The following is an 18552-nucleotide window of genomic DNA, read 5'->3' as shown; positions in this document are numbered from 1 at the left end:
TCTTCTTCTTCTTTATTTCCAACAAGGAGAGTTCCAAGAGCTTCAAGATTTGAGTTCCCCATTGAAGACCCAACATCAAGGTTTTCTTCAAGTCTTCACTAAGGTATGTAAGGCTATCCAAAACATGGGTTGAGTCCACCCATGTGCCCTACTTTTGCTTTGAGGTTAGATGTCCATGAGAATGGAGTTTCTTGGTATAGTTTATGTTTGTATGAGTCTTGTCTCCTATTGATTTGACTTTGTTTATATTGATGTTGTTGATCTAAGAAGTTCCTAAAAACCTTCATGTTAGTATGAGTTGATGGACATGACTTGTTATTATACTTTATTGATCTCTTTAACCATGTGATTATGTTGCATAAGTCAATTTCCTTACATGTGTTATTCTACTTGAATTGTTGAGCTAAAGTCATAGAGTTATGATGAGCCTTGAGGAGATGTCATAAATGCTTATCTAAATGAGGCTTGATTGAGTTGATTGAATGATAGAATTGACGAGTGGACGAGGTCCTAAATGGAACTTGCCATTATGACTTAATTGAGTTGAAATGAGAATAGAGTTGATGAGTTGGCAATGTCCCACATGAAACTAGACATGAGGGATTGTTTGAGATGATTGGAGGGATTCTTATGAGCATGGATTCATAAGAAGAGTATCGAGAACCGAAGTGGGTAAGAGTATAGTCCATACTCGAACCCCAGAAACTACGCCGCCAATGTAGGTAGGGATGAAATCGTTAAAGTCGGATACTTCCCGTGGAATCGAACTGTTAAAGTCAGATGTTTCTCATTTTATTGTCTTGAAATAATAGGACTTGACTAATAGATGGAATCCATGATTAAGGAGGCATTCATGCCCTAACAAGGTATGGACGGACGTGGCAACAACGTCTAATTGTTGTACTATCACTGGCTCATAGGAGATGGTTGTCAGATAAGAGAAATTCCTATTTAGGTCTTGATAGTACTCCGAGTTAGTTGAGTTGAGTGGATTATGAGTTGGTCCCGTCTAAACTATTTCTTGTTAGACTTAGGACACTTGAGTGAGTTGTTATGTATATATATGAGGTGAGATCCTGAGTTGATATTGATGTTTTCTTGATGTTTATTTCATCCGTCCATTTTACATACTCGTACATTTCACGTACTAACGCCATTTGGCCTGCATCGTTTCATGATGTAGAGATACATACCATAGATTATCAACCGGTGCACCATTGATTATCCACACACTTCCAGCTACGTGGTGAGCCCTCCTAGTTTCTGGAGGATCTTGAGCTTCTTGTATAGTTTTATGTTGTCTCCTTTATTTTGATTATTGGTATCCATGGGCTTGTCATTGGCACCTTCCAGACTTTGATAAAGGCTTTATAGACTAGAGTGTGGGGAGGTTGGACTGTTATTTTGAGGAGTCCTATTATACTTATTTTATTGAGTTAAATATGTTTGACCTTCGGCCTCCATATTGTAAATAGCATGTTATGATTGAGTCTCCCTTCGGGCGTATATGACTGAATGATAGAATGATTGAATCGGATGGTTTGCTTGAAGGTCAAAAATGGATTTCAAGTGCTGGTCTCGTCTAGGGTACCCTCCCGGGGCATGACAATATGAGCATATATTATACATCCAAAAATCCTAAAATGATCAATAATTTGTTTTGTGAGGACCAAGCTTCTTCTAGTGTTATATCTTTCACAACAAAAGTAGGACACCTATTCAATACATGAATACTCCAATTAATTGCTCCGAGTTGTCAACATGATTCTCACTATTTTCAAAATAGTACGATTCTTCCTCTCAGATACACCATTTTTTTGTGGTGTATACACTGTTGTCAGCTGCCTACGAATTCCATTCATTGCACAAAAGTTTGTGAAATCATTGAAATTGAACTCACCACCATGATCAGTACGAAGAATTTTGATTTTCTTCCCCGATTCCTTTTCAGCAAAGACCTTGAACCATTTGAATACACTGAAAGCCTCATTCTTTTCTTATAAAAATTGAACCCATGTCTTCCTGCTATAGTCATCAGTAAAAGATATAAAATACCTCTTATTGGTGCTTGAGGATGGATTAATTATACCACAAAGGTCTGAGTGGATCAATTGCAACAATTCATTAGTCCTCCACGCCTTTCCTATCAGAAAGGATTCGCGATGTTGTTTACCAACGACATAATTTTGACAAACTTTGGAAGTAGCTTTTATTTGAGGAAGACCACCAACCATATTCTTTTGTTGCATGGCTCTCAAACAATTGAAATTGAGGTGTCCATAGCGCATATGCCATAGCCATGTAGTGTCTATCATTTTGGTTGTCAAGCATGCTTGGTCATTACTATGTAAAGGAAACAATCGATTAGCTGTCATTTTAACTTCAAGAATTGTTCCCTTTTGTGGATGTTGTACTGTGAAGTAACCCTTTTCGATAACAATTTTATAGTTCCTTTCTTGCAGCTGCCCCAAGCTAAGAAGATTTTTTGTAATTCAGAAACATAAAAGACTCCATCAACTTTGAAAAAATGCCCTTTAACTTGAAATCTAACAGTGCCTTGTCCCATGACATAAATACTTGAATTGTTACCAAGCTTGACATTATCTTTAAAAGATTCATCCAAATCCAAAAATAAAGATTTTTTACCACACATATGATTCTGCAGCCTGAGTCCAGATACCACTTATTTGAATGAGGTTGCTCTTGCGCATAACCAGCCATCAACAATGTTTCTTCAGATTGCTCTTGCGCATGGTAAGCCATCAACAATGTTTATTCTTCTTCTTCTTCTTTTTGTTCTGTGAAATTCGACTTCTCTCCACTTCCCTTGTCTGAATACAAATTAGTTGTGCATTCAGACTTATAATGGCCATACCTGTGACAATGATAACACTCTATATGAGACTTGTCAAATGTCGAATCATAAGTGGAGTGTTGATCATTATCACGTGCATTTCCTCTGCCATTTGAACTCATATTTTGACCACGTCCTCTACCTCGGCCATGACCTCAACCACGTCCTCTACCTTGGCCATGACCTCGACCACGACCTCTACTGAAACCATTCCCATTGAAAGAATCAAATTGAGTTGCCACTTTCAAAGCTTGTTCTTCTGCACGAGGAGGTGTCATTCTTTGCTCATGTATTAATAATGAGCTCTGTAGTTCATCAATTGACATTGTATCAATATCTTTTGACTTCTCAATAGAGCAAACCACATATGCAAATTTGGAAGACATAGACCGTAAAATATTTTTGATAACATCGTCATCATCTAATTTACCACCATAAATACGCATCTTGTTAACAACGGTCAATGTTCTAGTGAAGTACTCATCTACTGACTCCCCTTCTTTCATGTGCAGAACTTCAAATTCTTTGTGAAGGACTTGAAGTTATTGCCATTTCACTCTTGTTGTACTCGCATACTTTTTTTTATTGAGTCCCAAATCTGCTTGGAGGTATCTTTTTGAAGAATGGTCTCTAGTATGGCACGATCTATTGCTTGGAATAGATAGATTTTGGCTTTGAGATCCTTCAATCTCTGCTCATCCAAAACCTTTTGTTGAGCTTCCTTCATCACCACACCACGATCTGGTTCACTGAAACCAGTCTCTATAATGGTCTAAAACTCCTTTGAATGCAAGAAGTTTTCCATCAGCATGCTCCAATGATCATAATGACCATCAAAGTGGGGAATAGCAGGTTGGATGAAATTTTTATTTTCAGATGCCATAGACACTTGTAGCTACAAAGTACCAGGTGAAGTTACTGCTTCTTTTACTCACAGGTCACTCTATGTCTAGCGTTGATACCACTGTTGAAATTGAGAAGACAACAATATCAGAAACTTACTAGAATTTATTGACGGAAGTCTCCAAATAAATAGCAAGTTATAAATGAAACTAACTCCTAAAAATTAGTAACAAACTGATCCATAATTTCTAAGCTTATGAGATTCTCCTAAAAATCATGAAAGCATAAAATCTTCCTAAAGAATAGGTCCACCAAGACTAATTCTTTCCTTCTGCTAAACAAAATAAAACATTAAACGACCTAAATAAATTAAAACACTCAACAGTGGTTGTATCACTTATTTGAGTGGAATATAATGGTTCAACACTTCAAATTTCACAGGTTTTTGAAACTGTACTTTTCTAGCAATGTTTTTCTCAAGCGAGAAAAGTATAGTAGTACACTGGTATGCAACAATTACAACTACTTATTCAAGTTATTTTTCACTTGAAACGACTACCGCCTGTTCACTTAGTTATAAAATTTCCTTCATTAGACAGTAATGCTCGGACAAAAACTTGAAATATGAGAAACATGACTGTGCTGAATGTTGGTTTAATTGATAGGTTGAATGGGAAATAGATGGGAAAAGAAGTGGAGGGAAAAATGAGTTGTTCCTGCTTTATGAAATAAACATTTGTCCCACATAGGTGGTGGAAAGAAAAAGTCTCCTATTTAAAAGTAGAAGCACTCCTTCATGTTGCTAAAGGGTCAAGAAGAGGGTCTCCCCCCACGCCGTTGTCGTCGTCACTTGGCTCAGCTTCAGATTGGATTTGGATTTGGATGATTGATAAATAATCTTTTTGGACCAAATTTTCTTTAATTTTAATTAATTATTATTAATTGAAAATTCTAACCAACCCGTAACCTGACTTCTTTCTTTTTCGGATTAATTTAAAACATTTTCTTTCGAAAGGTTGCAACAGGGGGAATTTTTTGAAAGGTTGCAACTTTTTTTGAAAAGTTGCAAACCTTTTTCCAAACAGGCTATATATTTTTGTTGACCCTCAGAATTGACTACAAATTTGTTTTTCCAATAATCATCATCTTTTTCTTTTTTACACTTCTTAAAAAAACCATGTGATATACTGCATTCGAGTGGTTCGCAGTCACCTTAATTTATTGTACCGCTATTTTGGTGAGTAATCATTCTATCCAGAGAAAAGATTCCAAAACCTCGTGTACATTAAGGGGGATAATTTCCTTAAGAACACACTATGCATTCAGTGGACTCGATTTTTGTTCTTATATAATTTTTCAGATATTGTTCTTATTTTAAGTTTCTGTCTTTTATTTCCAAAAATTATTGTACTATTTCAATGTATTACAATACATATTACTAACAATCTTAAGGAAATTATTTTAGTTTATTGTTTTTCATATTAAACTATATTATGTTTTGAAGACTAAAAACTGTGTGGTTTTCTACTCTATATGAAATGAATATTCTGACTTGAAAAGTATAAAAACTTCGTTGGATTATTAAAGTTCATACTTGTACAATGATTTGAAGAATATAAAAACTTCGTCATTGTTGTTGTAAAGAGTTCGATATTCTGAAGTATGAAGACAATTTATCTATTTTGACAGTGAAAAAATGGCAAGTAAAACTACTACTACTTTTGTGACTGTTGTGGCAACAAGCCAAATTGCTGTGCCATCGACGAAAAAACTAGAAAAAATTTCTAGAGCTAACTTCAAAAGATGGTAGCAAAGGGTGTTCTTTTGGCTTACCACTCTTGGTATGCAGAAGTTCAACAACGAAGACCCTCTTGTGCCTGGTCCTGATATGTCGGTCAATGAAAAATTTATGATTTCTGAGGCATAGACACAAGCTGATTTTCTATGCAAGGGCTACATTCTAAGTGCTTTGGATGATGATTTATACGATGCCTACAGTATTATTAAAACTTCTAAAGAACTATAGGATACACTTGAGAAGAAGTATAAGACTGAAGACACATGCTTGAAAAAAATTGTGGTTGCTAAGTTTCTATACTATAAAATAATAGATAGCAGAATCGTAGAAACCCACGTTCAAGAACTTCAACTTATTTTTCATTAACTTATTACTGAAGGAATGGTAGTTAATGAATCATTTCAAATGGATGCAATGATAGAAAAGTTGAGTCCTTCGTGGAGAGATTTTAAAAATTATCTAAAGCACAAGCTTAAGGAAATAAAGTTGGAAGATCTTGTGATTCGTCCCAAGATTAAGGAAGATAAAAAAATAGTTGAAAAAAAGTCGCGTGGAAATTCAATGATTATGGGAGTGAACATCGTTGAAGATGTTGCTTCAAAGAATTAAAAAAGGATGAAAACTTTTGGAAAGAATAAGGAGAAGAGCAACAAAATATTCAAGGGCAATTGCTATAATTGTGGAAAAGCTGGCCATAAAGCCTCAGATTATCGTCTCCTGAAAAAGGATAAGGGAAAGGGACAAGCCAATATGGTGGAGAATAAAGATGGCATGGATGATCTGTGTGCAATGTTATCGAAATGCAACCTAGTAGGAGATCCCAAAGAATGGTGGCTTGATTCAACAGCTACATTGCATATTTGTGCGATCCGAGAAGCCTTCGCTACTTATTCCCCTGCCGCACCTAATGCGACTATCTATATGGAAAATTCTACCACGGCTAAGGTTGAAGGATATGGTAGAGTATTACTGAAAATGACATCCATCAAAGTGATAACGCTGAACAAAGTTTGTCATTTCCAGAAATGAGGAAGAACTTGGTTTCTGCTGGTCTTCTTATCAAAAATGGATTCAAGTGTGTTCTAGTTTCAGACAAAGTAGTTGTCAGTAAGAATGAAATGTATTTATAAAAAGGCTACCTCACGGAGGGATAATGTAATGACCCGTTAGGTCATTTTGAGAATGACCTATCCTCCTTTCATACGAGACCCTTCCCATAAAATTTTAATGAGTTATTTGGACTATTCGATAACTTTAGTTAATTAGTTAAGAGATAATTTTAGAGAATTAGTTTAACTGATGGGCTAAAGTGTTAATTTATTTAATACCCTATACCACTTTTCTTATATTTATTAAAATAGGTTAGTAGGGTTTGTAAATTTTAATACATAATTAGTTTGGAAAAGGAAAAAAAAGAAAAAAGAAAAGAAAATAATATATATGTAATCTGATGGCATTAAACCATCAGATGTGCATCCGCGGCGTAAAGTAAAAAAAATGGATAAGATGGAAAAAATATGGAGGAAGAAAGAAAAGAAAATGGAAAAGAAAAATAACGGAGAAGAGAAAAATATGGATTTTCATTCCAAAGAGTCAAGGTAATTATTCTCATCCTTTCCATTAAATTTTTATGTGATTTTGAACATATTTTTAGGGTATATTGGTGGAGAAATAATGCTGAAATAAGAAAATATGACCCTAGGGTTCTTCATATAAAATCTTGATTTGGAAGTCGAATAACGATCCATTTTAGCTGATATTTGGCATGTAATTTATTTTCTCATGAGTGAACATAATCGGAAAGAAAATTTTAGATTTTACTTCAATAACATAGAATGAGTTACTTTCTGAATTTTGATATATTGAGATAGATTATTAAATATTAGGTATATCATATTTTATGAATTCTATTAAATTTATGATATTGAGGACATTAGAAACAAACCCTAAGCTTAAAATTTGGAAATATGAGAGTTGACATGTTATTTTGACATCAACATTAGGAACTTGATTATAGATTTGGGTAGGTTTTGGGTCTAGGCTAGACATATAATATATTGAGTATTGTTAGTTTTGAAATCTTATTGTGGTTATTTATTTGATTAGATTATACTTATTTGGAGGACCAACGAAAAGGGAAGGCTCAAGTACCGGAGTAATTGCTTGATTAATTAAGACAAGTGAATTTCTAAACCTCAGTTTAAGCTTATAGATGCTTGTATTTCTGTGTTATGTGTACTAGAGAGTAATGAGAATTGGACTGGGTTATTGACTGTATGATTGGCCTTAAAATAGAGATAAGGGATATAAAATGGTGATCTAATGACATGAATTGATAGAATTGATATGTTGTGATTATGGATTTATTTTGGACATGTGAAATGACTATGTTGATGTGAGATATAAAAAATTATTATTGTTGTCATATTATTATCATGAATTATATGAACATGATTTGATTTTATTGGTTCTGACATATTGTGTTGAGACTGAAAATGATATGAAATAAAAGGGGTCGGGCCACACACTCCGTGGAAGGATACGTATATTGAGGGATGGGTTATACGCTCCATGGCAGATTACATGGTCAAAAATATCCCCCATATGTTCCGTACTGTAATTCAGCGGATGTGTACCGATAGGACAGACATGCATCATCTCATTGTATTTCATCATATTTTATTGATATTTGTAATTCATGTTTACCCCTTTATTGCTCTGTATATGTTGAACTTGACTTTATATGATTCATTGATGAGACTATTGATGAGTATTCGTGGACTGTATTACTGTTATTATTGTACAAGTGGAGAGTTGGGCTGGTTTTATGCAGGTTGTAGTTAAGAAGGTTCGGTTGGGAGGATAGGAGTACTTGTATTTATTAAGCTTTGCTTAGTTTTAGTTATCCACTTGCTGAGTACCGTGTTGTTTGGTACTCACCCCTTGCTTCTACATTTGTGTAGGTTGTGAGCTCGGACTTTCTTGATCTCTTAGTGTTCTCTACCATGTCTGAGGCTATCATCTCAAGTGTTGAGGTAGTTGTTACATCCATCTAGCGGACACCTCTTACTCTTTTATTATGTTTTAGTCCTATTCTAGAGACAAAGACATTGTGACTGTATTCTCTTTCGTACTTCGGTAATGTATTAGTGGCTTGTACATGTGACAATCAGTCTTAGGGGATTTTGAGATTATTTATTTATTTTTGACTAAGTTAAACCTTGTTTTATCTCAATTACTTCCGCATTTACTTTCTGTTGGTTATTAGGCTGACTCATCTCAGTGGGTTGAGATGAGTGTCATCACACCCGGATTCAGGTCGTGATAAAATGGTATCAGTGCCCAAAGTTTATATGTCTCACGTGTATACAAGCTGAGTCTAAGTAGATTCTTGAGGATCGGTACAGAGACGTTTGTACTTATCTTGAGAGGCTATGAAGACTTTTAGGAAATATCTTCACCTTTTGATTCTCTATTGTGCATTCTTAATCCGATCTATTTTCTATTGCCTCACTCTGTTCTCTCACATATAGTGGTGACTCTTATCTGATTTTATGTATTGAAAGGTCATCACATGGTCTAGATCTAATTTAGAGGTGAAAGTAATAAACTTATGGAAAGGGTGTATGGTGGGATTTGTAATGCACGACGATTTTAAAAGAGTAAGTAAGGTTATGGTTCAATAATGTAATTTGAGGATATGGTATAGAAAGAGGAACAATGGTATGGAGGATTATATGAATGTCTTATATTTCTGAATAGTGGTTAAGAATTGAGAATGATGCTTGTTTAGCCTACCCGATGTTTGAAGTGGTTCTATAATTAAGAATGGTATAATTATGGGAATGACTATGTTGTGAGCATTGTGTCCTCAGAGACTACAGACCATGAAGTTCGTCGTGAAAGAATGAGTTACATAGTGAGTGATGAGGATGATTTTGTGTTAATCGAGATTAGAATTTCTATAGCGATTTGATAGAATAGATGTATATCAGGAAGGGTTATTATAAGTCTACTACTGCGGTACTTGTGATTATGTGGTTAGGGTTACGGGTTGTGTTGCTTTCGCTATTGACCTTACCTACTGAAGGGTGATATCGATTTTGACTGGAGACTGAAATGCATTGGTAATATATGACAGTTACGTAATGGATAGAAATGTGTAGACTATCTAGGTATGATATTTATGGTGGTATGATGTATTCTAGTGGTGGATTTATCAAACTTTCACGGTGTGGTACTGTTGGAATACAAAAACAAATACATCGATTATCAAGTGTGATTACTAACTACTTAAGGAGTTATCAGTTGTATCATCTTCTCATATGATGAGATTTAATATTGCATTCACATTTGAAAATCCAACTAGTTTGTTACTACAAACGCTTGGGGTAAGCATTGTTTATAAGAAAGATCTTAGTGGTGGATTTTGGTATGATTAATGCGTTTAGGTTGTGAAGTATATCTCGAGAATTCTAAGTGGGGACTTGTAATTTAACCATAAATTCCAAGGGAGTGGATCGATATCAAAATGATAAACTTATGGATAAAGAAAGTAGCAGTGAGTATACTTATGTGAAGGCAATTAAGAATTTTAGTGAGAGTACGCATAAAATTGGGTTATTCCATTAGAGTTGGTTAGTATAACTGGTTTTAAGGTGTCTTGTCGATTGAGAAGGTTGACTTCGAGATGATGGAATTGGTTATTGATCATAACGATAATAAGAATTTGTGATAGATTATGATCAGGACATAACCATACTTTAAGGATTTTGGGTTAAATAGATTCGATATGATAATAATGACTTGCAAGTATCTAAATTGCGATTTTCTACTATTTGGTGAGTGGCGTGGTTGTATGGAAAGTCATAGAATATGTTGAGACACCGTACAAATAGAATTGAAAGAATCTAGATTTATAAATGAAAATAATTAGTGAAATGTAGTTTAGCCTTCGAAACAAGGCGAGAACAATTATGTTTACTCTGGTTGTAAGGGCCGAATGTATCTTCAGAGAGAGTGGAGAATTAGATTTAGTGAAAAGTGGTTCTATTTATTTTGCTCTGTTTATGGCGGTAGTGTTATGTGTTATTCATATGGGTTAATAATTATTGGATAAGATTTGAGAAATAACTCTATAGGCGTTTGACTCGAGTGTGATAATAAGTTTTTTTGTGGTTTCGAGTTTGGTAACTGGTATAATTAAATTTTAATAAAGGATACAATAAGATCAATGGAGAAGTGATCAATGATAGCTAAGATACGTGAATTCATAAAGCTCTTCAATATATGAGCTAATATTGATAGATAATGGGATTGGGTTACATGGATGAAATTTGAAATTCAAGTTGTTCATTTTAAGTCTACATTATGGTGGTAGGTTTCATCAAAGTATAGATCGGCAAGATACAAATTGATCAATCACATAGGGTATTGAGAAGTTGAAAGAACTTGTGCAGGGTTTAGATTGTAGAGTTTATTGCTTTTGATCATTAAAAGGCCTAAGAAAGGGCTTCACTTAAAGTTTTGATTCAAAAGAATAAGGTTGGTAAATGAGTTAGCGAAAGGAATAAGAGTTTAGTATATTAAATAGTTCAAGGTATTTGGAATTTGCCTCATGGGAAGCATCTAAGAAATGATAAGAAATAAGACACCATGTGTAGATCCTTAGTTCAAAGTTGAAGATTGTACGAATTTTTGCCCTTATTTTCAAATATGACTATACAATGTCGATTGGTTCGACAAAGACTTATGAGGGATGTAACAACAACTTTTCTGAAGGTTTGGTTTTGGTTTGAATGAAAAATAGTAAGGTGTCGAAGATTATGTGTTTTATGTAAGGTTAGACTCTTAAATTATAGTAGGTGACTTATGGATGCACTACAAGATGGGATATAATTCATCATGGTTATTAAGGATATCGAATTGGATTGATACTACTCTGTTGATGGGTTATACTAACTATTGTAATGCATTACATAGGCACTAGAGGGTAAATAGAGGCTATGTTCTCATAGTATATAGAATTATTCAGGTGACCAAGAATTTCTCTAAGTTTTGGTATGGGGAACAGACTGGTCAACTGTGGGTAGCAAAAAAATCAAACTGATGGAGTCAGATGAATGAAAATGTTTGATATAAGCACTATGAGAGAAGTATCTTGTGTTATTCGATCTTGATTTCGTACATTCTTATGTAACTATCTATTTTGTTTCGAACATGAGTTGAAGTATAATTCGCTGCCTATGCCCACACGTGTTTCTACTTTGGTGGATGGATCCCTAGTGGTTGATCGGTGTACCGATCCTGCGATATCCTTTTGGTATGGTAGGATGCTTTTACAAACTTGGTTATTTCAGTTGTGATAGATTTGGTGTTGTTAGGGATTGTTGAAGTATAATAGTGTGAATTTACATGCACAATTGTTTTATAAGAATTTTTAGAAGAGCTACCATGAATACTTACAGTTGTCCGACAGTCTTAAAATTCAACTCTCATCGGGGTATCATTCTGGCTATGTATGATAGAATGTAGGGGGCCAATGGGTCTAGTGTTACCGCTCTTAAGGGTTGTTTACAATCACAACTACTGATCTACCATTTTCGATAGTGTTATTAGAAGTTTTGTATGCTTGGGTGTATCGCTCGCTAGGAGGGTATTCAATCATTTCATTCTTTGGGTTAGATAAATCATATTCTCCAGTAATTAGTACCTAAAGCCTAAAGATCATATTTGTATAGCTTAAGCTCGTGGGAAGCTTTGGTAGTGAGACTGGAATCTTAATAAGATCTATGATAGTCTGTGCATTATGAGTGTGGTGATTGATTCAGATTCACTTTTGGTTGTAGCCGATATTAGTCTAGAATTTTTTCGTGGTTATGTGATGAAAGATTGTCCTGATGGTTATGATAAGGTTTAGAGGGTTTCGATTAAGGTTTAGTTCATGGGTTAATCTGTGACGTCTAAATTATCCCTAATTTATAGATTTGCCAAAGTTTGATTCGAAAGTTCAGTTCTTAGAAGTTGATCTTGATGGAATAGTCTTAATGAGGAGCTCACTTGAAGGAATGAAAACCAACTTTTGAAGATTATAACTCAGGCTTTTGATAATGTTGGTTATTCTCCCTTCTCCTTTTTTTATGTTCGAGGACGAACATAATTTTTAGTGGTGGATAATGTAATGACCCGTTAGATCATTTTGAGAATGAGTCATCCTCCTTTCATATGAGACCCTTTCCGTAAAATTTTAATGGGTTATTTGGACTATTCGATAACTTTGGTTAATTAGATGAGAGATAATTTTAGAGAATTAATTTAACTGATGGGATAAAGTATTAATTTATTTAATACCCTATACCACTTTTCTTATATTTATTAAAATAAGTTAGTAGGATTTGTAAATTTTAATACATAATTAATTTGGAAAAGGAAAAAAAAAAGAAAAAAAAAGAAAATAATATATATATATATATATATATATATGTAATCTGATGGCATTAAACCATCAGATGTGCATCCGCGGCGTAAAGTAAAAAAAATTGGAGAAGATGGAAAAAATACGGAGGAAGAAAGAAAAGAAGTGAAAAAGAAAAATAAAGGAGAAGAGAAAAATATGGATTTTCATTCCAAAGCGTCAAGGTAATTATTCTCATCCTTTTCATTAAATTTTCACGTGATTATGAACACATTTTTAGGGTATATTGGTGGAGAAATAATGCTAAAATAAGAAAATATGACCCTAGGGTTGTTCATATAAAATCTTGATTTGGGAGTCGAATAACGATCCGTTTTAGTTGAAATTTGGCATGTGAGTTATTTTCTAATGAGTGAACATAATCGGAAAGAAAATTTTAGATTTGACTTCAATAACATAGAATGAGTTACTTTTCGAATTTTGATATATTGAGATAGATTATTAAATATTAGGTATATTATATTTTATTAATTCTATTAAATTTATGATATTGAGGACATTAGAACCTAACCCTAGGCTTAAAATTTGGAAATATGAGAGTTGACATGTTATTTGACATCAACATTAGGAACTTGATTATAGATTTGGGTAGGTTTTGGGTCTAGGCTAGACATATAATAATATGGGTGATGTTAGTTTTCAAATCTTATTGTGGTTATTTATTTGATTAGATTATACTTATTTGGAGGACCAACGAAAAGGGAAGGCTCAAGTACCGGAGTAATTGCTTGATTAATTAAGACAAGTAAATTTCTAAACCTCAGTTTAAGCTTATAGATGCTTGTATTTCCATGTTATGTGTACTGGAGAGTAATGAGAATTGAACTGGGTTATTGACTGTATGATTGGCCTTAAAAATAGAAATAAGGGATATAAAATGGTGATCTAATGACATGAATTGGTAGAATTGATATGTTGTGATTATGGATTTATTTTGGACATGTGAAATGACTTTGTTAATGTGAGATAGAAAAAATTATTGTTGTTGTCATGTTATTATCGTGAATTATATGAACATGAATTGATTTTATTGGTTCTAACATATTGTGTTGAGACTAAAAATGATATGAAATAAAAGGGGTCGGGCCACACACTCCGTGGTAGGTATTATGAAACAAAGGGGTCGAGCCACACGCTCTGTGGTAGGTATTATGAAATAAAGGGGTCGGGTCACACGCTCCGTGGCAGGATACGTATATTGAGGGGACGGGCCACACGCTTCATGGAAGGTTACATAGAAAGAAATTGGTTAATCGGTAAAGATAGATGTACTTGATGAATATCCCCCATGGGTTCCGGACTGTAATTCAGCGGATGTGTACCGATAGGATAGACATGCATCATCTCATTGCATTTCATCATATTTTGTTTATATTTGTGAATTCGTGTTTACCTCTCTATTGCTTTGTATATGCTGAACTTGAATTTATATGATTCACTGATGAGACTATTGATGAGTATTTATGGATTGTATTATTGTTATTATTGTACAAGTGGAGAGTTGGGCTGGTTTTATGCAGGTTGTAGTTAAGGAGGTTCGGTTGAGAGGATATGAGTACTTGTATTTATTGAGCTTTGCTTAGTTTTAGTTATCCACTTGCTGAGTACCGTGTTGTTTGGTACTCACCCCTTGCTTCTACACTTGTGTAGGTTGTGATCCCGGACCTTCTTGATCTCTTAGTATTCTCTACCACGTCTGAGGCTATCATCTCGAGTGTTGAGGTAGTTGTTACATCCATCTAGCGGACACCTTTTACTCTTTTATTATGTTTTAGTCCTATTCTAGAGATAAAGATATTGTGACTATATTCTCTTTTGTACTTCGGTAATGTATTAGTGGTTTGTACATGTGACAACCAGTCTTGAGGGATTTTGAGATTAATTATTTATTTTTGACTAAGTTAAACCTTGCTTTATTTCAATTACTTTCACATTTACTTTTCGTTGGTTATTAGGCCGACTCATCTCGGTGGGTTGAGATGAGTGTCATCACACCCGGAGTTGGGTCGTGATAGTAGTTTTAAACTAAATGTAATGGTTGTTGATGATAATAAAGTTCAAGCTTCTTCTTACTAACTTGAGTCAAATAATTTATGGCATTCACCTTTAGGACATGTCAATCATAAAACCTTGCAAAAACTGATTAACTTAAATGTATTGCCTAACTTTGAGTGCAATAAATCAAAATGTCAAGTATGTGTTGAATCTAAGTATGCTAAACATCCTTAAAAGTCTATTAAAAGGAATTCCAGTCCCTTAGAATTGATTCACACAGACATTTGTGATATGAAGTCAACATCAACTCGTGGTGGGAAAAAGTATTTTATAACTTTTATTGATGATTGCACTCGATATTTTTATACGTATTTGCTTAATAGTAAGGATGAAGCAATTTATGCATTTAAACAATACAAGAACGAAGTGGAAAATCAATCGAACAAAAAGATAAAAATGATTAGAAGTGATAGTGGTGGAGAATACGAATCTCCTTTTGCAAAGATATGTTTAGAATATAAAATTATTTATCAAACTACTGCCCCCTACACACCACAATCAAATGGAATTGCGGAAAAGAAAAACTGAACATTAAAAGAAATAATGAATGCTTTATTAATAAATTTCGGTTTACCGCAGAACTTGTGGGGGAAAGCTATCCTTACCGCTAATTGAATACTCAACAGGGTGCCCCACAGCAAAACACAATTTATTCCATATGAACTATGGAAAGGAAGAAAATCCAAATTAAAATATTTTAAAGTATGGGGTGTTTAGCAAAGGTCCAAGTTTCTTTGCCCAAAAGGGTAAAAATTGAACCAAAAACCATGGATTGTGTTTTTTATTGGCTATGCTACAAATAGCAAAGCTTGTCGGTTTTTGATTCACAAATCAGACAATACCGAAATTCATGTTAATACGGTAATTGAATCAGATAATGCTGAATTCTTTGAAAATATTTATCCGTATAAAACATAATGTAAGTCGTCAAGTGAAATATCTAAACGACTGCGAGAACAACCAAAGAAAAGTAAATCAACTTAAGAGGATCCAAGGCATAGCAAACGTCGAAGGATATCTACTTCCTTTGGACCATAGTTTGTGACATTCTTGCTTGAAATGAGCCTCAAACACTTAAAGCAGCAATATCTTCTTCTGATTCAGCATTTTGGAAAGAGGCAGTCAATAGTGAGATTCAATCAATTTTGAACAACCATACATGGGAATTGGTTGATCTTCCTCCTGGAAATAAACCTTTAGGATCAAAATAGATTTTCAAAAGGAAAATGAAATCTGATGGCACTATTGACAAATATAAGGCAAGACTTGCGGTCAAAGAATATAGACAAAAAGAAGGCCTTGATTACTTTGACACATATTCGCCAGTAACAAGAATAACATCTATTCAGGCGTTAGTGGCACTGACAGCCGTATATGGTCTTGAAATCTATCAAATGGTTGTCAAGACGGCTTTCTTAAATAGAGAATTGGAGGAAAAGATTTACATAGAACAACCTGAGAGTTTCGTAGTTTCTGGTAACGAAAGGAAAGTGTGAAAACTTGTTAAGTCACTTTATGGACTTAAACAAGCACCTAAACAATGGCATACGAAATTTGACCAAACAATATTGACAAATGAATTTAAGATTATTGAGTGTGACAAATGTGTTTACATTAAAAATACTCCAACTCATGAAGTCATTGTTTGTTTATATGTTGATGACATGTTGATAATGAATGAAGATATTGCCGATGTGAATGCTACAAAGCGTATGCTTGCTAGCAAATTTGACATGAAAGACTTAGGGGTTGTTGATTTGATCTTAGGAATTAGGATCCATAAAACTCTACAAGGTCTAGTATTATCACAGTCACATTATATTGAAAAGATACTTGATAAGTTTAAGTATTTAAATTTCAATGTTGCAAAGACTCCAATTGATGTAAGTTTTGCACTTCAAAAGAATGAAGGTGAAAGTGACTCACAATTGGACTATGCACGAGTTTTGGGAAGTTTGATGTATATTATGAATTGTACACGATCAGATATAGCATGTACTATTAGCATGCTGAGTCGATTCACAAGTAATCTCAATCAAACTCATTGGATGGCAATGAAATGAGTCTTGGGGTATTTTAAACACACCCAAAATTATGCTTTGCATTATAATAAATATCCCGCAGTAATTGAGGGATATAGTGATGCAAACTAGATCACCGGATCATCTGAAGTTAAATTCAAAAGTAGATATGTTTTCACTGTTGGTGAAGGAGTAGTGTCTTGGAAATCATCAAAATAGACATGCATTGCCTGCTCTACAATGGAATCTGAATTTATAGCTTTAGACAAGGCTGGTGAAGAAGCAAAATGGCTCAGAAATTTCTTGGAAGATATTTCACTTTGGCCCAAATCTTTGGCACTTATATGTATACATTGTGATATCCAAACGGAAATATGTAGGGCAGGGAGCGTTATGTATAACGAAAAATCGCGTCACATTCAACAGTGACACAATACTGTTAGACAACTACTCTCTAGTGGTTTTATCACTATTGACTACATAAAGTCAAGAGATAACGTATCGAATCCACTAACAAAAGGTCTATCTAGAGAGAATGTTGAAAGATCATCGAGAGGAATAGGGTTAAGGCCTAAGACAAGTCATCATGGCGGTAACTCTACCTAGTAGACTAGAGATCCCAAGAACTAGGTTCAAAGAGATCAAAAAAAGTTATGAATGATGGTTCAACATTATCAAATAACTCAACCCATTCTCGTGATGATGACAATGTTCAGAAATAAGGATAAAACCTTAAGGCTTTTTAATGAGTTAAAAAAGCATTAAAGTTTTTTAATGATTATCTAAGTCTGGAAAAAAATGGCTAGATAGTGTATCTATAGGACTACACGTTTAGAAATCACCTTTGTGAGTGTGAAGTATAAGCCGTTTCAAGGGGAATGACAGTAAAGGCCCATTCTCTATGCGTTCACAAAACCAGACGGTGTTCATGACTGAAATGAATACAACCATGAGAATCATAGATGTTTGAGGGTTAATTGTGTGACTTATATTGTCTAATTATACAACAAAGTTCGACGGTTCAAAGATATCGCATTTACCAATTGATCGAGTGTATCCTATATAAGTTCACTATGGAAAGTTCAAAGGAAAACCTATTTATCCAGATGTCATTAATCTTCGCTTGTATATCACACACTTATCCGTGCATTTCTTTATCTTATAGCCATTTCCCATTCATGTGGGGGGTTATTGGGTATAATTGATAGGTTGAATGAAAAATGGAGGGGAAACAAATGGAGGGAAAAATGAGTTGTTCTCTCTTGCTTTATGAAATAAGAATTTGTTTCACATAGGTAGTGGAAAGAAAATGTCTCCTACTTAAAAGTAGAAGCACTCCTTCATGTTGCTAAAGGGTCAAGAAGAGGGTCTCCCCTCGTGCCATCATCGTCGTCGCTCGGCTCGGCTTCAGCTTTGGCTTCGGCTTCGGCTTTGGATTTTGGATTTGGATTTGGATTTGGATTTGGACCAAATTTCCTTTAATTTTAATTAATTATTATTTAATTAA

General features: G+C 34.3%; 1 protein-coding gene across 1 annotated transcript; it reads right to left on the bottom strand.

The window, feature by feature from the left end:
• Positions 1-2772: 2772 nt before the first annotated feature.
• Positions 2773-3360, bottom strand: LOC129894840 (uncharacterized). The gene is made up of 2 exons (XM_055970463.1): positions 3027-3360; positions 2773-2831 (listed from the first exon to the last, which is right to left on the bottom strand). The coding sequence occupies exons 1-2, from the start codon at positions 3358-3360 to the stop codon at positions 2773-2775; spliced, it is 393 nt and encodes a 130-aa protein (XP_055826438.1).
• Positions 3361-18552: the final 15192 nt, after the last annotated feature.

Source organism: Solanum dulcamara, chromosome 7 (assembly GCF_947179165.1).
Source record: "Solanum dulcamara chromosome 7, daSolDulc1.2, whole genome shotgun sequence".
Taxonomy (NCBI): Eukaryota; Viridiplantae; Streptophyta; class Magnoliopsida; order Solanales; family Solanaceae; genus Solanum; species Solanum dulcamara.
The sequence above is the reverse complement of the archived record's forward strand: the minus strand, read 5'-3'. Positions and strand labels throughout refer to the sequence as shown.